Source organism: Xenopus laevis, chromosome 5S (assembly GCF_017654675.1).
Source record: "Xenopus laevis strain J_2021 chromosome 5S, Xenopus_laevis_v10.1, whole genome shotgun sequence".
Lineage (NCBI taxonomy): Eukaryota > Metazoa > Chordata > Amphibia > Anura > Pipidae > Xenopus > Xenopus laevis.
The window spans coordinates 44557971-44584664 of NC_054380.1; the positions used below are offsets into that span (position 1 = coordinate 44557971).

General features: G+C 38.4%; 1 protein-coding gene across 4 annotated transcripts in view; it reads right to left on the reverse strand.

Moving 5' to 3' along the window:
* Nucleotides 1-4715: 4715 nt before the first annotated feature.
* Nucleotides 4716-26694, reverse strand: part of cnksr3.S (CNKSR family member 3 S homeolog) — a 42759-nt gene continuing 20780 nt past the window's right edge. For 3 of the 4 annotated variants that reach the window (XM_018265275.2, XM_041564487.1, XM_018265276.2), the window contains exons 3-13: nucleotides 22818-23020; nucleotides 21200-21287; nucleotides 19889-19930; nucleotides 17999-18118; nucleotides 15179-15238; nucleotides 13572-13640; nucleotides 10520-10666; nucleotides 9378-9502; nucleotides 8433-8632; nucleotides 7161-7250; nucleotides 4716-5388 (exon numbers count right to left, since the gene is read on the reverse strand). In XM_018265275.2, the coding sequence (XP_018120764.1) occupies nucleotides 5093-5388; nucleotides 7161-7250; nucleotides 8433-8632; nucleotides 9378-9502; nucleotides 10520-10666; nucleotides 13572-13640; nucleotides 15179-15238; nucleotides 17999-18118; nucleotides 19889-19930; nucleotides 21200-21287; nucleotides 22818-23020 (1440 nt within the window). In that variant the 3' untranslated portion in view covers nucleotides 4716-5092. Of the gene's footprint in view, nucleotides 5389-7160; nucleotides 7251-8432; nucleotides 8633-9377; nucleotides 9503-10519; nucleotides 10667-13571; nucleotides 13641-15178; nucleotides 15239-17998; nucleotides 18119-19888; nucleotides 19931-21199; nucleotides 21288-22817; nucleotides 23021-26164; nucleotides 26344-26694 lie in introns of those variants that run through there. The other variant, XM_041564488.1, reaches the window with a different exon arrangement.

The following is a 26694-nucleotide window of genomic DNA, read 5'->3' on the forward strand; positions in this document are numbered from 1 at the left end:
CCTGCAAAAAAAAATAAATTTCAGAGGTAACCAGCGCATCCGATCCCCATCCTCCCTCCCACTTCCTGCCAGGACTCTGCCCACTTCCTGCCAGAACCCCGCCCCATACCGACACGAACTGCTTACCTGCAGCAAGTAATAGAGGCTTGGGAAGGGGGGGTTTCTTCTTAGCCATAGAGGAAACAGACCCCGAATTCCGGGCCCTGCATACGCCACTGCATATATATGTACAGTATACATACACCCCCCTCCCCCCAAGAAAGCAAATTTAAGAGTCTTTTTACCTTCCTCTGGATCAACAAGCAACTTGGCAGGTTTCATTTGGGCAAAAAAGTTGACGGAATTACCTTATTTTAACCTCACCCATGTTCTATACAGTAAACAAAAGATGAAACCTTTTTAGAATGTGAATTTCCTTTTTAATATACCAAAAAGTATATGGGTATTTTATGCCACAGTCATGCATGCCTATGGTTTACGTGTGTTCCGCTACTGTCTTCCCTTACAAAACTAAAATGGATGAAAGAAACAAGCAATATAATCTACAAAAAAAACCTTTATTCACTGGAAAAGAGAGTAATGGCATGGAACATATTCACTGAATATACACTTCTCTGATCAGTAGTGAATTTTAAATAGTTTGTGCCAAAGCAGAAGCTCTCCATATTGCTTCTCTAACTAGTTCATTGTGAACACTCTGCAATGACAGCAATGGTTGCTGGTTCCCCAAACTCAAAGGCACACATGGTATTTAGTCAACACATTAAATATATGGTGAATATACAGTATAAGTGAATTGTTGCTGAGGTTGGGTTGGGATTGATTTTAATAGAGGAGTTCCAAAAAGCATTGGATAGTTTCTGAACAATTGTTTTTCCATTGCAGGGTATGTCTTTATAATCTATTCTTGGTTAAAAACAGGAAAACTATTTTAAGTGTACACATAGGGGCAGATTTATCAAGGGTCGAATTTCGAATAAAAAAAAAGAGTGAAACCAAAACTTATTAAAATAATCAAGGTTTTTGATCGTTCGAATCGAAGTAAGATCATATTCGATTTAATGTATTTTCAACAAAAAAAACCCGTAGATTTTTCAAAGTCCACCAATTGACTCCAAATAGGTTCTAGGAGGTCCCCATAGGCTAAAACAGCAATTCAACAAGTTTTAGATGGCAAACGGTCAAAGTAAGAATTGAATTTAAACTATTCCCTAGTCAAAGTACACAAATAGCTTGAAATTAGAATTTTTTTTACATCGAATTTTAAATTTGACCCTTGATGAATCTGCCCCATAAAGTCAGCCATGGTTCATATGAAGGTACAAGGCACCAAGTGAAGAAATATCTATTTAATGCTGAAGCCCTTTGTTAAGAATTTCGGCTTTTCATTTTGCCACCTGTATTTTTGTGGAAAATTTCTAAAATCGCCAGTAAAACCTTGTTGGCAGCCGTAAACCACCAAAATTCTTAGAATGTCCTTCTTAATTACCTCCCACACCATCAGGCATAGCACTAACAGAAACAAATACTTTTGTGGATATCCTTTACAGTGAGATACTATTAAATAGGCCAATGCAAGGCAAAACCAGCAAAAACTGTTTAATGCAAAGCGGCATTTAGTGCTGGCAAGCAGGCATTGTAAGCTATCTTCAAGGATTTCAGCTTTTACATTACAGAAGATATATATCCAACAACAAAATGCAAATGTCGTACGCTTTCCTGACGTGGTACATAAATAAATTGTGATTGAAATAAATAAAGTCACACTCTAAGGCTGGAACTACACAGTGAGCGTCCTTCCGATCCGAAGCGATGAGAGGAAGCGCAGGCGTCACATTGGATGCGGTGAATCTAAAGTAAGTAATACAAATGTTGCATCTACAAACTTATTGCTGCACGTTGCATCTTCATTCAACAGTCGTGTCGGATGCAGTCAGTTTTTAGATGCGTCATTTGTATTACTTACTTTAGATGCGGCGCATATGACGTGACGCCTGTGCTTCCTCTCATCACGTATGATCGGAAGGACGCACACCGTGTAGTTCCAGCCTTAGATCTATTTTATAAATACATCAGTTATTCCATTACCAATAGATGCCAATTTTCCAGGGACAGTTCACATAAAGTGGTTGGAAAAGTCACCTATCATTTCTTTTTACAAGGCAGCATATATGAATGAAATGTCCCGTGGATATATCAAAACGAATGCATTTCATAAAACATGAAAAAAAAATACAGACTGACATGGTTTATGTGTGTAAATAATTACTAACTTAAACTGAAAAATAATGTGAAATCTGAAACTCCCATCGACATTGTTACCTTTTGGATTCTCAATTTTATTTGGGTTTTCGAGTTTTTTATGTGCTTAAAGGGGTGGTTCATCGTTAAGTTAACTTTTAGTATGTTAAGGAATGGGTAATTTTAAGCAACTTTATTTTAAAAAAATGCTTTAAAAACCCTCACCCTTAAATGCAGAGAAGCGCATTGGAGCTCCAGGTCGCCATCTTGCAGATCTTCATGTTGTCTTCGGGTCTCAATGCCCATTTGCGCATGTGCAGTTAAAGCCAAGTCCTGACATGGCCGAACTGAGCATGCACCGGCAGGCCTTGTGACGGTGAAGAGACCCGAAGACTACAAGAAGATGGTGACCGGGAGCTCGGCTGCGCTTCTCTGCATTTAAGGGTAAGAATTTTTAAAAGGGTTTTTAATAACACTAAAGCACTAAAGGAAGAGGGGATCAATGCCTGGAAGCTTATGGTGGGGGGTTAGTTCTCCTTTAAGGTCCCAAGCATTGCAGATAATATACAGTACAGACTAGGAGAAACAATTGGTTGTACAGTACCTGCTGCAGCTTTGCTTAGTCTTAAGAATGTCATACACTGCCAGATCTGCTTTATTGTCTAAGGGTGGCCATACACGGGCCGATAAAAGCTGCCGACAGACCGAGTAGGCAGCTTACTGACCCATCCGATGGGCTTCCCCGATCGATATCTGGCTAAAAGCCAGGCAGATGTCGATCGGACGGGACTAAAAATCCCTTTAGATTGCGGGCCGCATCTGTTTGTTGATGGGTCCCACAATCTGACTGCCCATTTACTCAACGTTATGATAAGGTGGGCATATTGGGGAGAGGTCACCAAACGAGCGCATCTCTCTGTGTATGGCCACTTTTAGACATCATCAAACCAGCAGATCTGGACCAGAGATCTGGCCACGCACAAGCAAGGCCAAATTGTGTTGACCCGATCACACACCAGGGCCTAAGAGGACTGCCTCAATACGCAGGTCCTCGTCCTCGTTCATAGGGATTTTTAAGACTGTCAACTGAAATCTGGCCTCTTTTCATCCATGAATTAGTCAAGCAGGCTCATTAGAGGGCCCCACACAGGGGCCGGTAAGCTGCAGACTTGGTTGGTCTTGAGGAGCTGCAGAAGACTGCAAGTGACACTACCTGGTGTAATTGTCAGTAAACAGCATCTGAATGTGTTTCTGTACTGCACATTGAACTATTTCCTGTAAACACACAGGGCTCAATTACTGGGTTAAGGCTGAGGGGACATGGAGCGTTGGCTCACGTAGACAAGAGGAGACGCAATTTGTACTTATCAGTTTTACCGAGGTATTTAAGGGAGTGGATCCACTTCTCTCAGTCTGCAAACAAAAAATAGGCTAAGAGCAGCTGAGTAAACGTTCCTCGTGCCGTCAGCCTTAGGCAAATCCGACCCAGTGCAACAACCAGCCATCAGCACATTAAATATATTAAATATAATGGTTGGGATTGGATATTGCAGTAAGATAAATTTGGCTAATATTAGCAAATGACACACAGTAAGAAGGAAGCTTGTCTCCGCATGTGTCAGAGGCTACAATAAACAGATGCCGTATACAGTCACATATTAATATTTCCATTAGAATTACAATGGGAAAATAAAACCTCAAGCCCTTCCCTAATACAGGTGTAGAAAAGCTCTGAATTATGGAATTGCCGTCTCCCTAAATTTTAAAAAATGATTTCCTTTTTCTGTGTAATAATAAAACAGTAGCTTGTACTTGATCCCAACTAAAATATAATTAATTCTTTGACAAAATCTGGGGCCCATGGAGTGACATTGACCCAAACCCCCCATGGAGAGACTGATAGGTAAACCCCCCTACGCTTAGACAGTGGGGGATCACTCTATTAAATTTAGAGGGCTAAACTTAGCCCTTAAGTTGAACTATACAATGATGTTTTGGGGTGTCCATCAATACCCACTAACAACCTTTGCTGTAATATGCCTTGTGTCAACTTGTGACGTTATACCTTCTTTTTGGACCTTATGTGCATTAGTCTGCTCAACTGTCTGTCATGTATGTGATTGATGTGTGTTTAAAAAGAAATACCATTTACCTTTAAAAAAAAAAAAATATATATATATATATATATATATCTATATATATATATATATCTATATATATATATCTATATATATATATATATATATATATATATATATATATATATATATATATATATATAATTAATCCTTATTGGAAGCAAAACTAGCCTATTGGGTTTATTTAATGTGTATATAATTTTTTTAAGTAGACTTAAGGCATAAAGTTCCAAATTACGGTCCGTTATCCGGAAGACCCCAGGTCCCGAGCCTTCTGGATAACAGGTCCTATACCTGTAGACTGTTTTTATACGACAATGACCTGAATTTTTACAAATTTGCATTAGTTCCTTGATCTTTGCTTGATGCATCTGGTCAGAACATTCCATCATTTATTTTCTGTAATACTGAGTGCATTTGCTTCTTGTGGTTAATTGAAATTGTATGCAGATGTTAGGGGGACCGAGTATTCTATATTTGATATGCAGAGTCAGTCCCACGGACTATAGTTTAGAAAAAACAAAGTAGAAAAATTGTACAGGCCTGGCTTATTTCAGACATGGCTTCTTCAACTTGTAGTTTGTGCAAGTGTTGACCAGTAGGTGCCACATGAAATAAATAGTATGTAGCATGAATCCACATGGACCGGGTTTGCACCTAATACTGTAATTTAGGGTATAAAGGCACGGAGTGGTGTCACAGTCGGAATATATTTAGCGAGGCAACCGTTTTAGTTTTGTAAACCAGCTGACCAGAAATGATGGCTCTGTGGAGGAATTCCTTGAAGACGAAGAAGCATTGTGCTTTTTTTCAACATCTTCCTGGTAAGGCATTGTGGAACTATTGTGCAAGTCCACGTTTAAAAGGCTCGGGCTAGCTCGTACATAGTCTGCTCCTCTTACCAGCCTTCTGCTGGCTGGCTTTGTTAAGTTGCTACAAGAATAAATATTTTCTTCACTGATAGGTGCTATTTGTTCATTACTGAAATACCTGGAAAGAACCCCTTCACCTTTGAAAAAAAATAAAAAAAGTGTCAATTCATTGTTAGAAATATCCTATTATTGTACATTTACATTACATTTCAAAACATGGGGGCCAATACGCTGGATCTAGATTCTAGAACTTTATATAAAATAATTATATATTATATAAAATAATTTAATGTCACAGCTACTTTGATTGAAGCTTACAGATAAACACTGAAAAGTGCACAGGCAGCAATGGGCATATTCTATAACTGCAGACATCATTGTAGGTGAAGTATGGGAGCAACAACTGTCCATTCTCATACACCCTCCAGTCAAATTATGGTGCTGGCCATAGACACAAAAATCTCCCAACCTGCCACTAACCATTCCGATCAAATAAAGTAGAAACAGAACAGAACAGCCAATGTTCTGCCCCTGACAGCAATCGTACGAAAATTATGTCTGACAAAACTAGTGACAGTCTCCCTCTGAAAATCGTACGGTCGGCAATACATGCAGAGATATTATCGGCAGCCGACAGAAATCTTTTAACCTGTCCGATCCTTGATTCGTACGATCAGATCTTTGCGTCTATGGCCAGCTTAAAAGGGGAAGGAAAGTGTAACATCGCACAAGGTGCCAAATGTAAGGCACTCCCCTCTTTCCAGTGATTGTAATCACTTATCCTGAGCCAGTGTTCCTGTTAGAAAAAAAGTGCACAGGGTCCGGGGTTCATCTTAATGAGCCCCATGCAGAGATTCTCTTCTTTCCCTTCTTCTAATGCATGTGCAGAAGAGTGAAGAGTGTTAAAGTTCAGCTTTTCACTCTACTGGGCATGCTTATCCATGTGAAGAAAGTGGATGCTGGAAAAGGCTTTTTATTAGGTGCTTGCTGAAAAGAACCCAGGAGTAACAGTTTTCTGGCTTCGGGTACCAGCTATGTGATTACAATCACTGGGGGGGTGGCTTTTATTTGGCACACCCTACTGATTTACACTATTTTCTCCCCTCTGAAGCCATAAAAGTCAGCACTTGCTCCTCCTTGGATTTCAAATAGGCCCAATACAACTTTGATGCTCTTCAGGATCACTGTCCTGAATCCTCTATCACAAATTTTTAACCCAGGTAAATGGCATGTCTCTGCACAAAATGTTTACTTCTGTTTGGTTTAGCTGATGCTGTGCAAGGCACTACCCCCAAAAACAGGCAACTCCCCATCTCAATATTTCTTGTTTCAGTGTTGCTTTATGTAGTCACACAAGCTCTCTAACTGCAAACTACAAATTTAGATTCTTCTGCAAATAAGACTTTCTTCTTCTTTCCAGTTTTCAAAAGTGAAACTGATGTCAATCAATACTTACTTTCTTTACTTTTGGTGTGTCTGTGCTAAAAGTAAACTATAGGTTTCTGTGTAGGATCTTTCCTTGTGGTGAAAAACATGAAACTACAAACACAGACAATCCAGAAGTTGTCTGCATGAAAAATCAATGAGCATTCCTGTAGCTATGTTAAGCTACGGATTTTTTTTACCATAACAAGTCAGGTAGGTCCTATCACCCTGATCGGTATTTTAGTCTCCTTGTTTATATGTGCCATAAAGTTATGGAAAACAGAGATCTTCAAAACTAGGGTTTGAAGCTGCATTTGTTGGACTTCAGCATAAGCTCCCTTGAACTCCAACCCTTGCTCAATGCCCACCTTAGGTCATAGAAATATTTACCCTTACATATATGTCTGCATGAGTGATTGAAATAACATATCAATGGTCCGTCTATTGGCATAATCAGTAAGTTTAAATTAATCTGTTATCTTGCCTTTTTTTCCCGTGAGTCTGTGCCTTGAGTATGTTTCAGGTGGTACCATCCAGCTCGGTTCAGCAGGCATTGACAATGGACGTGGTTTACCTTTATACAGGAAGAAAATCAAGAATGTTAAAGCAATTCCTTCTTTGCCTTTACATAAGTAAGAAAAAAAGCAGGAAAACCGGAAGCATTAGGACAGGATGAATGTAAATGTACTCGGTAACACCAAAAAAAAAGAAAGGACAATATAATGTAACTGGTGTGCAGGACTACATAGGCATAGGAAATTGCCTATGACTAAGTGCTAGGTAAGCATGAAACGCATTAAGCCATGTGGGGACTTTTTGATACTTTTTAATATGGATTAATGAACACTATTTTTATCCTAATGATTGCTGACCTAGGCAAGTCTCTTTGCAAAGGAAAACAACAAAGGCCCGGGCCTAGGGCGGTATGCTGCCCAGCCGCGTATTAAAGTGCAGTGGGGACCCACATTTCTTGCGTATAAGTACGTGTGTGCTTGCAGGGGCATGCGAGATCCGTGGGTCGAGCGGGTTCAGGCCAACCTCGCACCCCCCATTCCGGGTCATGGGCGGGTGCGGGTTGAGCTCTTCTGACTGCTCTCCCCGCCTATGATCTTACAAATGCGGGCTTCCTGCTTGAACTTTTATAGACTCGCACCTGCGCGCCCCACCCCTTTTGGGACGTCATTGGCGGGGCGGCGCGGGTCTATAAAAGGAACCCGGAAGTCGGGTTTGGGTGGACGCGGGTACAGGTCGGGATCACTAGTGCGCACCAAGGAAGATGGGGGGCTCTAGGACCGAGTGGCCTCAGGGAGCCGCTGAGGAAAATCCAGCCCAGCCCACAGTCAGTTGTGCAAAAATATCCCATTCATTAAAAGGTAGCTGCAACAAAAGGCACTCGTTGCGCTCAGTCTTTCCTGCCCCCTGTCTTGAATTGAGTGAAGTTGTGCCTATTAGCAGGGGAATTCTGGACCTTCTGCCACCTTTGAACCAGGTGGTAGTTTTAAAGTTCCCACAGCGGTATGTGTCAATCAACGCAGCACAACTCTGAACCAGGCTGTAGCTCTAGGGTTCCCACCAATGTCAATCACCGCAGAAGCCCGTTAAAAATAGGGTAAACAAGCAATTATGCTAATTTTAGAGCACCAGGAATAGTTGTGTTACGTTAATTTCTCCTAATAATGATTATGGAGAAAAGTCTGCCCCGGGGTGGAATCGCACCTGAGTTAAGTGAAGTTTAAAGTTCAAGATTAGAACGCACCATATGAAGGTGTTTTGTCTCTAAGTTTTGCAGGTTGCACCTTCACTTCCAATGGACACGAGAATAGCTGGTCAGAGTTGCCAATAGTAAACCATCTCCTGCGGCTTTCATGATCCAAAAAAGAATTTGGGGACTCAGAACCTTCTGACCCAGGAATAGGATGCACACTTCTATTGCTTCCACTGCTGCCAACCTCAGAACTGTAAAGATAAAAAAAAATTGCCACATGAATTTCTTACCTAAAAGATATATTTAAAAATACAGCATTTTTTTTTAACTGTAGTGTCACCAACCAGTGGTGTAACTAAAATTTACTGGGCCCCACAGCAAATTAGCTTTAGGGTCCCCATCATATCCAGAGGTTTTCCTGTTTTACTAATATATGTTTATTGCTCTTTATTTTGGCCCCCTATACCTCCTAGGCCCCCCTGCAGACGATAGTTAAAGGGAACAGAGGAAACAGACCTAACAGAGGAAACAGACCTATCACCTAACAAACACTGATATATGCAATAGTAGGTGGTTTACATGCAAGTCAGTGGGGAGGTGAAAACTGCTGAAATAGGCATGTGTCATTGCCCTTCAATTGAGGCTGTTACACTTATCCAGCAACCTGTTATCCAGAAAGATCTGAATTATGGAACCGTGCATATCAGAAGGCTTCTCTCGTTTGCTATAAAGGAAAGTTACAAATACCCCAAAAAAATAACTTTTAGGGCTGTGACACTCAAGTTAGAACATTTTATGCTGTTTAGTTCTCACCACTAGTGATAAAGAATTATATTATAAATTAATACTTGTGTCCTATTTTTGAGGTATTTCCATGCATATGTAGCAATAAAAAAAATTCATGCGGATTTTAGGGCAGATTTTTACGTACCCATTTATAGTTACTATAGCTACCTCTATGGTAAAAACCTAAAACAAAAATGAATAATTACATACCGTGGGAAATAAGGGACACTTGGTGGTGGTGGTATGTAAAGATCAAGTATTGCTGGCTTTTCTTTTTTTAAAGAAGAATCTGAAGTGCTTTCTGGAGACTGCAAACCTGTTGGTGAGTGACTTGTCTAAAAAGAATTATCTTTATTAGTAACAGGCATAAACTAGAGCAATATTTCAAGAAACAAAATACATAAAAGCACACACACGCACTAGCATCAGCAGACTTGGCTTGTAGGCGCAATGTATATTGGGCTAGTGTTAAAGGGTAGGACTTTGCAAAAGAAGAATATTAACCAATATAATGCTTTAAAAATGCTTCCTTTATATTGTTAGAATTTGCCCTTACCCAAACCTTCAGAGGGGGTCCCATTGTGAAGGGGATTCTGAACCCAAAATAGGGTAAGTGCTTAATTTTAAAGGAGAACTAAAACCTAAAAATAAATATAGCTAAATATGCCATATTTTATATATTTAACTTTTTGCACCAGCCTACAGTTTCAGCTTCTCAATAGCAGCAATGATCCAGGACTCCAAACTTGTCACAGGGGGTCACCATCTTGGAAAGTGTCTGCGACACTCACATGCTCAGTGGGCTCTGAGCAGCTGTTGAGAAGCTAAGCTTAGGGGGTCGTCACAAGTTTGCATGTAATTTAAGATGATGCTACAGGGCTGATTTAATTTAATTCTGATGCTAGTTTCCATGCTGCCAAGTAGTAATTATCTGTATTAATTACTAATCAGCCTTATATTGTGACATCTATATTCTATGTGTACTGTATATTGTAAATCAGTGCCTAATCTCAGTAAGTGACAGCAGCACAGAGCATGTGCAGTGAATCAGCAGAAAAGAAGATGGGGAGATACTGGGGTATCTTTGGAGACACAGTTCTTCCCTGCTGAAGGGGCTGGTACAGAAGCCAAAAACATAATGTACAATATTTCTAGCCCACTTCTTTACTTAAGCTTTAGTTTTTAATATAATATAAATAAAAGGAGGTTTTTTTTTATTATATTGGGTAGTGTTTTTTTTAAACAGTTTTTTAGCCTTAAATACTATGTACTGTGTACCTAGGTAGCAAAGGTGTTTTCTGTGCATTTGCTTTAAAATAAATATACTAAATAGTTAACCAAAATAATTTTACCTGTACAAGCTGAGGCCTCCATCTCAGGTTTTTTAAAGGCGCAGGAGTAAAACTCAGACTGCTGGTGGGTCTCTTTTTCAGAAGAAGCGTGACTCCACCAGAATTATCCCTCAGTCTGGCTACAAGATTCTTTAATTGCCAGCCAACCTTGAAAAGTTACAAAAAACCTCATTAGATCTTCTCCAACTCAAAAAACAGATAACAAAAATGATTTTTTACATGAAAGCTATTGGTTGGTTGAGGCTTTAAAATGTCTTGGAGGCATGGATCTGAGCAACTGGACAGCCATGTAGATTATAATGATCACATAGATCTAAGAGATGTTGTGTAATCATTTTGAACAGCCTTAGTCAATATTTTGGGTCAGGCATTTAAACAGCTACACCCTATGCCTGCATTTCCAAAACTGTCCGAATTACTAGATTAAAAAGAAAACAGAAATCAAATATCTTTTATAATAGGCAACTATAGCTTAATTTTTATTTTCCCTGTAAATATATCTAATGCAATGATTTTCAAACTTTTTGTTTCAAGGCCTCTTCTAGGTCCAGGCCCTCAATAGCTTATGATAAGCTTACAGATAAGTGGCAATATTGCTAGAACATATTTTCTAGAATAACAAAAAAAAAAGTTTCCCTCAAGCCACACTCTAATTGAGATCATTCTCGGCCTCCAAGAAATAAGCAAAAAATATGTTATTTTACATCTAAAGGGCACATTTCCTTGTCTTACAACACCTCCTATTGGTTAGTGGACCTGCTATTTCAGCATCAGCAGCAGTTTTCAAAAAAAAAACCTTTACGTAATAAGGAAAATTCCAGTCAATGCTTTGGTTCTGAAATCCAATAATGAATACACCACAAAGGTAGCACAAATTTACACCAGAGAATTTGATGGCTGCACTTCCCAGCCATCAATACCAGTTAGTATTATTGTATGATATCATATGACCAGAAATAGTGTTACAATGCTTTTTTTGCAACAACACCTAAAATCCAATGTGTTATGATAACACCACATTAAAACTTTAAAAGCTTTTCAAATGGTCCTTTATACAAAACTAACATTACTTCACAATAACAAAACTTCAAGGGAATATCCTTACTCACATCTTGTACACAAGTTTAAAAGATGCAGTGTAGGCAACTGCTATTGCAGGGGATGTCACCTTTGCTGGAAAAAAATACCGACCCTATATTTTTAACTTTGCTTCCTATTAACATTGACATCAAGCATATTTAATAGCAACCATTACTCAAACTTGCAGCTAGTAGGTGTACTGTCTTAAGTAGACCTTAAGTAGTATTTAGTACAACATTGTGTAAATGTTCTGTATGAAGCAACCTTTTTTCATAAAAATGCAATATTTGTTTACTAAAAAAGTAAAAAAAACTCTACTCATAGTAACAGGTCAAATCAGGTTGAAAAAAGACAAAGTCTATCAAGTTCAACCCCCTCCAAATGAAAACCCAGCATCCATACACACACCCCTCCCTACTTTCACATAAATTCTATATACCCATACCTATACTAACTATAGAGTTTAGTATCACAATAGCCTTTGATATTATGTCTGTCCAACAAATTATCCAAGCCATTCTTAAAGGCATTAACTGAATCAGCATCACAACCTCACCCGGCAGTGTATTCCACAACCTCACTGTCCTGACTTTATGGGTAAAAAGACCCCCTGCTATTTGTCTATAATGTCCTCTCATGTACTTGTAAAGTGTAATCATGTCCCCTCGCAAGAGTCTTTTTTTTCCCAGAAAAAACAACCCCAACCCCAATCCTCATACTTTAAGTCTTCCATCCCTCTAACCAGTTTAGTTGCACTTAGTCTCTGCACTCTCTCCAGCTCATTTATATCCCTCTTAAGGACTGGAGTCCAAAACTGCACTGCATACTCCAGATGAGGCCTTGCCAGGGACTTATAAAGAGGCATAATTATGTTTTCATCCCTTGAGTTAATGCCCTTTTTTATGCAAGACAGAATGTTATTTGCTTTAGTAGCCACAGAATGACACTGCCCAGAATTAGACAACTTGTTATCTACAAAAACCCCAAGATCCTTCTCATTTAAGGAAACTCCCAACACACTGCCGTTCAGTATATAACTTGCATTTATATTATTTTTGCCAAAGTGCATAACCTTGCATTTATCAACATTGAACCTCATTTTCTAGTTTGCTGCCCAGTTTCCCAACTTAGACAAATCACTCTGCAAAGTAGCAGCATCCTACATGGAACCTATAGTTCTGCACAATTTAGTATCATCTGCAAAAATAGAAACGGTACTTCCAATGCCCACCTCCAGGTCATTAATAATAAACAAGTTGAAAAGCAAAGGACCAAGTACAGAGCCCTGAGGTACTCCACTAACAACACTGGTCCAATTAGAAAATGTTCCATTTACCACCACTTTGTAGTCTATCTTTTAGTCAGTTCCCTATCCAGGTACAAATACTATGTTCCAAGCCAACATTCCTTAATTTAACCAGTAACCTTCTGTGTGGCACTGTATCAAATGCTTTAGCAAAGTCTAAGTAAATCACATCCACTGCCATCCCAGAATCAAGGTCTCTACTTACCTTCTCATAAAAAGAAATTAAGTTAGTCTGACAAGATCTATTACGCATAAAACCATGCTGGCACAAACTCATAGTATTATGATTTGCTATGAAATCCAGTATCTTATTCTTTATTAACCCTTCGAAAAGCTTTCCTACCACTGACGTCAGACTAACTGGCCTATAGTTTTGAGGCTGAGAACGGGATCCCTTTTTGAATAGAGGCACCACATTAGCAATTTGCCAGTCTCTCTGCACTATGCCAGACCTCAATGAAACCTGAAAAATTAAGTAAAGAGGTTTGGCAATCACAGAGCTAAGCAGAATACCATCTTGCCCCGGACCTTTTTTTATCTTAACATATTCTGGTACTCATTGTGTGCCTTAACCCTATACACTACACTAAAATCAAAACTTTAAAAACATTTCTGATACTATTTAAAAATCCTACTAACGGTTGTGATTGAAATCCAGATACTTACCACTGTACGATGATTAACTTGAATCACCTCATCCCCAGCATGAATCTTCCCAGAGCGATCTGCTGCTGACTAGTGAGATGGAAGGTAATAATTAAAACTGCCCTGTCATTAGGAAAATTATTTAAAGCTTTAAAGTAAAATGGTCATATACATTGAATGCACAAAAAGAAACATAGTTTAGGTAACATGCTCAGGAAAACACACCTAGTCTCCTATACAAGTACAGGGTATATTCATAATATTATATATAAAATATCAAAGTGTCTGTACATCCCATCTAATCAGTGGTATTGGCTTTTAAAGCCATGTCCATGTCTGCCATAGTATGTTCTAACAAATCCTCTGGCTACTGGCACATGGTGCTTTTTCTCCATTGGCATATCACAACAATCTGCAGCCTTCCACCCCGCGTCTGTTCGCACACACAGGGCAGATTCCAAGGCAGAAACAAAAAATTATGCATTTTCGGAAGACAATAGATCACTTTTTTCCACTGATGTATCATGCCAGTTAAGAAATAAAACCTTGTACCAGTGGAGGTCTGGTAATATGTGCTTAATGGTGAAAGCTATTTAGCTTATTACACTCCGTCTCACGAAATACTGCAACTTTAATAGAAACGCTTGGAGAAATCCTACTCTGGACAACCATGCAAGTAAGGGTTCCTTACTTCTCATCTAACAACTTCTCCCCCAAAATCATAACCAAATAATCCCATGAGGTCCCAACAGCTCAATTTCAGCTGGTTACAATGGAAAAAAAATACAATTCAAAAAGTGGTCCTATGGCTAATGTCTTCATATAACATTATATTCTGACAATTAACCATAATATGTATGAATGAGATAGGGACCTTAGACTGAATGGTATGTTATCTTACTTATAACATTCTTTATGATTTAAAAGTGTTCATTAAGGTTTTGTCTATAAGTGTTTTCAAGTGAGAATTGCCTGATCTGAAAGTCCATTGTGTGGGTCCATGCAATTAACATTCAGGTGAATAGAGGGGCAACATGGAGCGTTTTATCAGTCGTTCGGCTAAAAACTATGCAAGTGGGACACATTGCGTTTTTTCCGCCAGCCTAGAAAAGGCCGATATGCTTCCATTTACCCCTTGCTGTATGCGCACAGACAGGCATGACAACACACAAGTGAACAAACAACGTGTCTAAACTGATGGCTCAGCGCCCAAATAGTTTTTTTTGTACAAGGATCTTTCTGTAAATTAGATCTCCATTTAAAGTCAGTAGGATTATTTTTGCAACCAAAATTGATTTGTATCAATACTTATTGAAGGATTTATTTCAATTAACAATAATTAATAATTTAGCAGCAGCAGTGATCAAAACACTGCATGCGTCATAGCCCATAAAAACTGGAAAAAATTGGAGGGGACAAAAGAAGGAAAAATATTATTATCAAGTATTTTTGGAGCATCAACATATTGTGCAGCGCAACAAAATTAATTTTCTAAAAATATACAGTCTCTGTATCTACATTACTTTTATATACAGTATATTATAGACAATTATCGCACAAATAATAAAAACACAGTTTTGTAAGGGTAATTAAAAATCGTTATCAAAATAATATAATTTTTTACTTACATTCTCAGTAGTTCCTGTAATGACATGCAACCCATTGTACGTGGATTTGATATACATTCCCTAAGGTGAGGTATGGGAAAAATATGACCATTAGTATATGCATGCTATCAGTTTATCACTACTTCAGCATGAAAAAAAAAACCATTCTGCTACTTCCTGACTTGCCAGTGGCGCATTCACTTGACATGAAAGGAGACTGTCCAACAAAAAAAATCCCACAAAATATGCAGACAGTCTGGCAGTAAACTCATTGCCAAACTGCCCAACATTTTGGAAATAGAAAGAGGGACAAAAAGATTTGCTGTGCGGCAAATTTTTGACCACGCCCGTTTTGTGGCCACACACCCCTAATTACCTTGTCCATTTTACAAAATTTGTCAGGTTATGAAAGTTTGAACACATTTCTGTGTTTTTTATGTATTACAGTTTTGCTAATGAAGGAGAATTCAACCTGTGGGGGAAAAAACTTGTACCCCCCCTACCCCAGGTAGACCCCCCCCTCCTCCCCCAGGCTAACTACCCCCCCCCCCGGGGAAATGCCCCATACTCCATACTTACCCCTCGCCGCAAAGATCGGCAATTTCCGTGTAATTCCGCGCATGCACAGTTGTCGCAAGCCGGCAAACTGCTCCAACTGCGCATGCACAGAAATACTGATCTCCTAGTCAGCTTACAAAGGACGCAGAAGATGGACGAGCGGAACTTCACTGGAAGAATCTGCCGCGAGGTGTAAGTATGGAGCATCTCCCTGGGGGGTAGTTAGCCTGGAGGGAGGGGGTACGGGTTTTTTTTCCCCACAGGTTCTATTCTCCTTTAAGCTGCTTCACAGTTTCCCCAAGAGACCTGCTTATCTTAAACTGTTTCAAAAGTATCATAAGTATCTATTCTGGGCTCTCTGCGAAAAGCCAATTAAGTTAGAAACTTTGTATCTTTTTCTGGCTGTTCAGTGCAGTAGATCAAAGAGAAAGTCAGGACTTTTCAGTAACAAACCTGGGACTGTGTGTTGAGCTGTCAAAATCGGGCTGTCCCGTGAAAAATGGGACAGTTGGGAAGAACGCCAATCATATCTGTGCATGTAAGTAATACTGCAGGAATGAGTGCTAATTAGTTCAGCAGTATTGTAGACAGTTGCACAATACTTGAGGTTATCACTTTAACCCTGTAACACTACACATACAGTATAGCAGGGGTCCCCAACCACCAGGCCGCGGACAGTCTTGAACTGGGCCGCCTAGCCTCGGGGTGCGCCGAATTGGACGCCGACCCCCGGGTCAAAAAAGGTTGGGGACCCCTGCAGTATAGTATAAAATCTACATCAGTGTTCTTTATCCCCAGCAACTTTTAGGGGTTTATTTGCTAAAACTCGACTTTTTCTCACTTTATTAAAAAAAAAATATTGAACCAAACACCCAAACCTGAATCCCCTTAATTTACCAATAAAACTTCTCTAAAAAAATCATGCGACAAAAATTAATTTGAATCATGTGACTTTTTTTAATTGTCTCTCTAAAAACTCAAATCTATCCAATTATTGAACGAAAACCAGCGCAAACAGCCCAAAACTATAGAGAACCCTGAAGGTAAAAAACCTTTTTCAGTTGGTAAAGGGACCATCTGCCATTGACTGATTTTGACAGGTTTTAGCTGGAATATTTTCAGATTCAAATTTATCAGCGCATAATAAATCTCAAAAAATGTAAAGGTTTTATTCCTGTAGAAAGTAAAGTTTTTCCCCTTTAAAAACGTGACCAGAAAAATTTGAGGTTTAATAAATAGGCCTCTTAGTCATGCACTCTACTAAAGCTACTTGCCTCTGTCTGCAAGTACTGTGGTTACAGATTAGCACCACAGGAGTGGTGACTAACAAACATCCCAGCACAAGACTCAGTAATTGCATCTACTTAATAGTACAATTAAGGTACATTGAAGAGAGTGTCCGTGTAAATCTTACAAAAAAATATAGTTTGAAAAGATAAAACATGCCAAAATTCACACTAACTGGAACAGGCAAACATTGCTGCTGAAGTTAAAGGGCATGTAAAGTCTAAAATAGAATAAGGCTAGAAATGCTGTATTTTGTATACTAAATATAAACATGAACTTACTGCACCACAAGCCTAATCAAACAAATAATTTATGCTTTCAAAGTTGGCTACAGGGGGTCACCATCTTGTAACTTTGTTAAACATCTTTGCAAGACTAAGACTGTGCACATGTGTGGTCTGAGCTGCTTAGGGATCATCATAAACAAAGCTGCTTGAGTTCTGCATGGCTGGGAAGTAAGGCGGGGCTCCCCCTGCTGTTCATAAGTAAGATTGTTTCCCTATTCAGCAGTTAGGGACCATCTGACAATTCCTATCCACAGCAGTAAATGAAGGGAGAATTTCAATGCATACAGTCAGGTGTCTTATAAAAACTAGGGATGCACCGAATCCAGGATCCGATTCTGGCTTTTTCAGCAGGATTCGGCCGAATCGAATCCTAATTTGCATATGTAAATTAGGGGCAGGGAGGAAAAATGTTTTCCCCTTCCCACTCCTAATTTGCATATGCATATATAAGGACTCGGGGGTTCGGCCGAATCCAAAATTGTGGATTCGGTGCATCCCTAATAAAAACGGTACACATTTTTTAATTAAAGTATATTGGAGATATGTTTCTTTTTCATTAAAGAATGTAAAAATTGGATTTTATTTTTTTTTGCCTTTACATGCCCTTTAAAGTCTTCATACACACACAGATTTTCAGAGAGTAGATTTTATTTAGTATTATGAAGAATTATATTATTAGAGCATCACAGGTAACACATAGATTGCTTACCAGGCCTTCACCGGGTTTAATATTTGTTACATGCACTTCCTCCAAACAGGCACAATGATTTGGAAGTGGGTCTGAAGCCAATCTGATTGTCTTGTCACATATACCATTTAGTTCTTTGGACTATGAGAAAAGCAAAAAACATTTATTTGTTATTTATACACATCCACCTCCTTCTTACACAATTTCATACAGAGTCAAATGCTGTTAAAAAGCCTAGAAGCACAGCCTGTTGGATCGTGCTTACAAAATAATGAATTTTATACAATATCACTACGAAGTTAAAAAAATAAAATAAAAAACTTCTAAATATTTAGTTAATAAGCTCTTTCTACATTGTAAGGCAAATGAAAGAAAACAGGATTGTGATCTATTATCCCAAGTTTTCAAAAATGCCCACAAAGGCTGTAAATGCAAATATGGCCAATATAAGCCAAATTGTAGGATCAAATCTAGACATGTATAACCAGCTTTTGAAGGTTATTTAAAGGGATTCTGTCATGATTTTTATGGTGTGGTTTTTATATCTAAATTAAACTGTTTACACTGCAAATAATTCATTCTCCCATGTAAAATTTAATTTCTAACCCAACAAATGTATTTTTTTTTTATTTGTATAGTTGTAATATTGGTGTGTAGGCAGCCATCTCAGGTCATTTTGCCTGGTTGTGTACATTCAGAAAGAGCCAGCACTTCAGAATGGAACTGCTTTCAGGCAGGCCAACTCAATGTAACTGAATGTATCTCAGTGGGACATGGATTTTTACTATTGACTGCTGTTCTTATATCTACCAGGGAGCTGTTATCTTCCCATTGTTCTGCTGTTGTTCTGAAGCAAACACAGCAGTTTTAGTGCAGGGCAATACTGCATTATATTTTTATTACGTTAAAACAATTACATTTTTTGATGTTACTGGTCCTTTAACTGATGCATTTTTTAAAAAAAAATGTTTTCCCATGACAGTTTCCCTTTAACACATCTGTTGAAAACATTTAGTTGGATAGGACTAGGGTTGCCACCTCTCCCTGCCATGAGCTCTTGGCGGGGGGTCAAGTAGGCCAATGATATCCTGGGGGTGATGGTGTTATGGGCAGGACAGTGACATTGTGTGGGCGGGTCGGTGGGTGGAGCTGGTTGCCGATTGACCAATCCCTACGTCAATGTTAGGGAGTACTGCCCAGTTTTCCAAATTAGGAAAACCAGGCAGGCAGTTTTGACCCAGACAGCCCTCCCGAAAACCGGGATGTCCTGGTCAAATCCGGACAGGTGGCAACTAGGGATGTAGCGAACTGCCGATTTGGTGTTCGCGAACGCCGTTCGCGAACACCGGCAAAAAATGCGAACGTTCGCGAACAGTTCGCGAACTTCGAACACCGCTAAAATCGTTCGATTCGAACGATCGAAGGATTTTAATCGTTCGATCGAAGGATTTTCATTCGAATCGAACGATCGAAGCCATTCGATCGAATGCTTTTCATTGGATCCAATGCTTACAATCGTTCGAACGAATGGAAATCGTTCGATTTTTAGCGGTCGAAGGAATTCGAATGGTCGAATGGTCGAACGATCGAACGCGAACTCAAACTGCGAACGTTCCCAAACGTTCGCGAACATTCCGCGGACGGTCGAAGTTCGCGCGAACTAGTTCGCGGGCGAACAGTTCACTACATCCCTAGTGGCAACCTAGGCAGGACTAAGAGTGAACTTTTTTTGTGGCCACTCGTCACAGCAATAAATGTATAGAATTAATGATTCCTACACAAATAACCATAGTGGAGGTTATCTAATTTACAGGGATAAACATTTTAATAATTTACAATAGGTAAACGCTATTGAACCTGATGCTTTTGTTGCTGTCATATTTCTATAAAAACAATAAAAACTATACTTACAACAGTTAGTACATAATTTTCCATTTCTTCAACAGAGAATTCCTATTAGTAAAAAAAGACAACTATAAATGAAAATCCTAATGGAACACAGACATTTGACAGGTACAACCCTTCCTTCAGTTCATTCCAAAGTAGTTTTTAAGTAACCTATAAGAATTAGCAAATTGGAAAGGGGGGGGGGAGTGGAAGATTTTTAACCCCTCTCTCAAACTGAATAACTGCCCAGTAGAAAATCCCTTGCAGAACCCTGCAGCAGAGCCACAGCCATCTTGGCAGGTGTTTTAGCTACTACTACTTACTTACATTGCCCCGACTGGGAACCCAGTCATTTGTACCGGGAACACAAGGTTCATTGAGTTCAAATGAAGAAGTTGAAACAGTTGAGGACAAGATGGGGGCCATGGTCCCCACTGCACAGATCTACATTGTTATCAGCAATACAGCTGCAATGATGTAGATTGGGAGATGGCTGGGTCTCCAATAAGAGGCCAAAACTTAGAAAAGCTAATGGGTTTTAGTTTCCCTTTAATATAGACAAATCCTATTTACAACTAGCCATTTCTACCATTTAACCAGTTAAAGGAACAATAACATCAAAAAATCAAAGTGTTTTAAAGTAATAAAAATATAATGCAGTGTTGCCAGCACTGGTAAAACTGCTGTTTTTGCTTCAGAAACATTACTATTGTTTATATAAATATATTGCTGTGTAGCTATGGGGGCAGCCATTCAAAGGCGAAAAGGCTCAGATTACACATCAGATAAGCTCTGTAGAACATAATGGTGTTATCAGTTATCCACTATTTAACCTGTGCCATATAGCCTTTTTTCAATTTCCGCCATTGCTACACAGCAGCTTGTTTATATGAACTATAGTAGTGTTTCTGAAGCAAAAACACCAGTTTTACCAGTTCAGGGCAACAGTACATGATATTTTCATTACTTTAAAGCACTCTCGTTTTTCTTTTTCTGTTACTGTTCCTTTAAACAAACTAAGAGTTTATAGAAATACTGTAGAACCAACTGTAGACAGCACCTGCATATTTAGAATATCATTCCAAGTGAGAAATATCCCCAGGTAAAGGATTGCACAACACTTAATATAATATATATTCTCACTTCACATATAAGTGAAGTGAGAGGGATGTTCAAATTGCTACACATGGGTTGTGTTCAGCCCCATGTGCCTGGATCCAGAAAAGACTGGAGAGTGAAAAAAACAAAACAAAAAAAAACAGCACACACACCTAGAAAACACTTCAAAGTGTCAAATGAGCAGTAAGAGTAAACATCACCAGGAAAGCAACTGACCTGCTGAACGGTCGTTGTTAGATCCAGACAAAGTTGAATAATTTTGTTCTTTGTTGAAGATAAATCGGTAATCTCTGTAAATGGAGCTCTGCAACCAAACAACAGGCATTCTGAACAAATACTTTATAAAACATGTCACCTTAGTAAATGGTTCACAAGACAGGGAAACTGCAAACAGCGCACATTTGTAACAGTTATTCTATAATAATTACTTGAAAGAGCAACGTCTGCCCTTGTCCGGTGACTTTCAGTTGACAAGTTGTAAGAGAATCATCTGAAAGTGATTTAACTAGAATTTTTGGGTAATTCTCATAGAGGAGATGGGGGTGGTTTGGCGCATTTTTGACCCACGTTTCAGCTAGTAAAACGTCTTAACAAATGAATGATAAAATGCATTTCAGTGAACATTTTTTAGTTCAGCATGTATTTATGTAATGCATAATCACTTAATATGGGGCACCTAAATAGTTCCAAAGCCAGATTAGGCAGATATGACTTTAGAGAACAAAAAACTAAAGCTTGCAAATACGGTATGGGACCTATTATCTGAACTTGAGCAGATAAGATGTTTCTATACATCTCAGAATTCATTGTGCAACTGCCATTAGCAGTTACATAATCAATGAAGATAAATGTGCCAGTATCTGTGGCAGCCATACATGCCCATCATTACACTGCCACCACCATGTTTAACAGATGAGCTGGTATGCTTTGGATCTTGGGCAGTTCCTTTTCATCTCCTTTTCTCTTGCCATCGCTCCAATACAGCTTAATCTTGGTCTTGTCTTAAACACCTTTTTCCAAAATGTTGCAGGTTCTTTAAGTACTTTTTCTCAAACTGTGATCTAGCCATCGTGTTTTTGTGGCTAAATAGTGGTTTGCATCTTGCAGTGTAGCCTCTGTATTTCTGTTGATGAAGTCCTCTGCGGATAGTTGTCTCGTGATTAAGGCACACCTGCCTCCTGAAGAGTGTTTCAGATTTGTTGACAGGCATTTAAAGATTTTTCCTTTACCATAGTGAGAATACTTCTATCATCAGCTTCCTTTGCCCACCAGTCCTTTTGTGATTACATAGTTCACTAGTGCAATTTTACTTCTTAATGATAATCCAGATTGATGAATAATGATATTCCATTTGATCTTTGTAATCCTAAAGTTGGACCGTGCCTCTATTGATTTTATTCTTGTTTTTCAGCCTCAAAATACAATACTTCCTTGACTTTCTGCACAGCTTTTCTCCTCATGTTGAAAAATGGCAACTAAAGTACAGAATCCAAATGGTAGAAGCAAACCTAGGTTATCTTATCCCTGCCCCAAATGAAGCAAAACAACACACCCGAGTAATCACAAACAACTTTGAAGCCAATTGCCCAAAACATTATGGTGCCCTGAAATGAGGGGGACTATGTATAAAAAGTAATTTCTACATGGTAAAACTGAAATAACGTTAAATGAATGTCTGGAAAGTGCACTTTAACCAAGTTTGAGTGGTTTGATTTAAATTAAAATTTTTATTGAAGAGCAGAGGGGTAAACCAAAGAAAATGTGTCTTTGTCCCAAACTGTATTATAGTTCAACAAATGCTAAAACATGAACTATTTCAGTCTTTCAGTCTTACCTTTCAAGCCATGTTAATAGCGCTTTTGCAGAGCCAATGAGTTCTACAACAGAGGTAAGAAAATCATTGTGGGGCTTGTGAGATGTACTGCCATCATAAGATGTGCTTTTCCTCTGATTGCCGATGTAATTCTGAAGATTGGTAGATGCTGATCTCAGTTTTAGAACAATATTTTTCATGTTGTCCATTTCCAGGCCATAATTCTGCAATAAAGTAATAATAAAATGAAAAAAGGCAAGTCCTTTTGTGAGTGTGTATTTTATTTATATATTTATATATATATATATATATATATATATATATATATATATATATATATATATATATATACACACACACTATATATACAATGAATAAAGTACCCCCTCTTGTAAAATATAAGGATATTATAAGTTACTGAGGAGTTTCATGACCATATAAATACACGATAGATAGATAGATAGATAGTTGTGTATTGAATGTATGATAAATAAGTAATGAAATGTTATAAGATCATCAGTTCCAAACTTCTAGTCTACATTCTGTTTAACCCTTATGATGGCTCAACATTTGCTTAAAGGAGAACTAAACCCTCCCCCATACCAAAAGCCCCCCTAAACTTCCTGGCATTGATCCCCCCTCCTCCCCACGATGTGCATTATTTCTTCTGTTTGGGTGCTATTCTCATATCTACTAATAGGAGAGCATTTTAGCAATGCAGAGCATGGGAACATTTTTTTAGCATTTTTGAGTTAATTTCGATGTATACAATGCTGAAGCCGTCTCCATCCTGGAAGGATATGGGTGTCAGGAACCATTGCAACTCACTGTATGTAATGTATTTGTTGATTAATTTCCCACTATGTTTTACTTTATTTAATATATATTGTTTCAGTACACCGCTCTGTCTCTCATTGTATATTAAAAAAATATAATATAATATAAAACAGACATCTTTCATAATTGTGCAAAAATGCTCCCACTTGCCAAAATACAGGATTGTTTCACTACCAGCATATTTTATTAGCCCAAAGCAGAGCAATGGTGGCAGCAAATAGGTGATATCAGTAGTGATGAGCAAATTTATTCGCCAGGCACAAATTTGAAGCTAAATTCAGTACTTAGCCGGGATTTGCTGCAGAAAATTTCGCCAAAACAGAATAGTCGCCATAAGAACAAACACCCATTGACTTTAATGCATCTGTACAAAAAAAGTTGCAGAGACAAAAAATCTCCAACACAAAATTGTCGAACAAAAAAATCGCCATAAGAAACAACTCCTATTGACTAATGAATTTGGAGTGAGGAAAAAATTGTCATGCGTGTAAAAAATGGTCTTGTGTAAAGAAATTTTAGATGCCCTTTGACTTCAATGAGTTTCTCAAAATTTTTTGGCGAAACGGGACAGATTCGCTTATCACTAGCTATCAGTTCAGGCAGCTGAATCCTTCAGCGGGTATCAGGCAACTTATCTTTCTACCTGCCTATCCTGCGGACAGGTTGTTGTGCGAGTGAAGGGGACTGACATAACTCCAATTTGCAGTGCAGCAGTAAAGAGAGATTGAAGCTAATCATAGCACAAATTACAATGCTGGGGGAAGTAAGAAAATGGCTTGCCTCATGACTAATTCAAATATTTAATGTTAAAAAACTAAATCTGCCCTTTTGAACAACAGATTGCAATACAGGATTCTGTTTAAGGAGCCCTATTAACTTATGCATTTGAAAAAAAAATTTAAAAAAAAAAAGTTACCCCATGACAGAATCCCTTTAATACAAGTTATAATAAAAAAAAAAAATCTTGACATCAAGTTAGACTTAAAAAACAAAAAAATCATAATAATAATGAAAGGATATTGATTAGTTAACTGGAAAAATCAGCTAAATAAGATTTAATTATATAAGTTGAGCACAAGTTCGAGGACTAAACAAGTATTGCTAACCACACAGCTTTAGAATTAATCCCACAAGATGGCAGTGTTAGTTCATTACTTTTGTCAATTGTACTATGGAAGCCGTAGAACAAAATTAGAAAAAGTTTTATGAGTTCAAGTGACAGTTTTTGGCTATTTGGTGCTTTTGTGGTTAATAATAACATATCTTCATTAGACATGACGTTTGCATAATATTTTTTTTATGTTACATATCAAACTTCTTGCCAGCCTGCAGCTGAAAATGTTTACTCCCTAACTTTGGGTACTTTTTCCTTTGTTTAACAAACCAGCCTGTGTCAAACCCATCGTTAAAAAGGCAATACTGGACCCATCATGTCCAATTACAGCCCAGTTTTCTTTTTTTCTGCAAGCTGAGAAACTCTCTGAATGTCTTTTCTTGTATTATTTTCTCCTCACATATAATCTGCTTGAAGCTATGCAGTCTGATTTTTGACCTGTGCACTCCATTGAGAAAGTCTTAAGGTGGCCATATACGGGCTGATAAAAGCTGCCGACAGACCGAGTCGGCAGCTTATTGGCCGTGTATGGGGCCCACAGACAGGCTTCCCCGATCGATATCTGTCCGAAAGTTGGCCAGATGTCGATCGGACAGGACTAAAAATCCCGTCATATCGCGGCCACATCTGTGTATGGCCACCTTTACATAGAGTTGCAAATGATCTGTTATTGTTGTTACATTCTAACTGAAGGACTAGTAACATGAAAAAAACTTTTTTTAAAAAATTAGTTTTTACTTAATGGAAAAAAAAACACAAAGGCAGTTTTAACTTTAAATGTGCAAAGTCTTGATTAAGAAATTACTTACTGATTCTCTGCTTGCGCTCCTCTTCAGAAACAGCATCAGGATGATGATCCATCGTGCGGCGCTCGACTTCTCCTCCCTGCCTTCTATAGGAGCTGGCCAGGGAGGAGAAAATCGAGCGCCGCACGATGGATGGTAGCCCTGTTGCCGTTTCTGAAGAGGAGTGCAAGCAGAGAATCAGTAAGTAATTTCTTAATAAAGACTTTGAAAGAATTTAAGTTAAAACTGCCTTGGTGTTTTTTTGTAAAAAAAATGTTCATGTTACTGGTCTTTTAGTCCTGGTTTTCTTACTAGATTTCTAACCGCTCAGTTGAACAAATTGTCATCTCCACCTACGGGTATCGAAGTTTTCTCTACTCATCCCTCTATTGTTCTCCCTATATTATCTCTTTAGAGGACCTCATATCTACACTAGGCCTTAGAGGAGAACTAACCCCCCCACCCAATAAGAAAAGCCTATTTATCCAGTTTTTATTTGTACACTGAACTGTTCCTTTAAAGGGATTCTGTCATGCTTTTTATGATGTTGTTTTTATTTCTAAATTACACTGTATACACTGCAAATATTTGAATCTACAAAATAAAATTTAATTCCTGAATCAGCTGAATACTTAGACTGTAAATGCTACAGGCCAGTGAAGTCCTTCATTTTGTCGCTTTCCGCATGGGTAAGGTTTATTATGTGGTGTAAAAAACAGCGGAATCATTTGCCACACATCACCAGGATTCCCTATGTAAAAACAGGTGTAAAAATTGCATAATTTTTTTACGAGCTTTTTCTTTGAGCAACTTCAACCTTAAATTACTTACAAAGGTCTGAAGCAGTGCAAAATAATGGCGGAAAATCTGGCGTTCGCATGGAGTAATAAATACTCGTTTTACTCAGCATAATAAATAGGCCCCTTAATATCTGATTATTTATTACAGTGTTCGTCCTCCCTGTATATACGGTTCTATATTAGAAAATTGTATAGCATTGTGTTATCCTAGTAGTTATATCTATAAATACAGGTGTAGGACCGGTTCTCCAGAAAACTGCTATACAGAAAGCTCAGAATTACAGGAATTTTTAAAAATGATTTCCTTTTCCTCTGTAGTAATAAAGCAGTACTTTGTACTTAATCCTAAATAAAACATAATT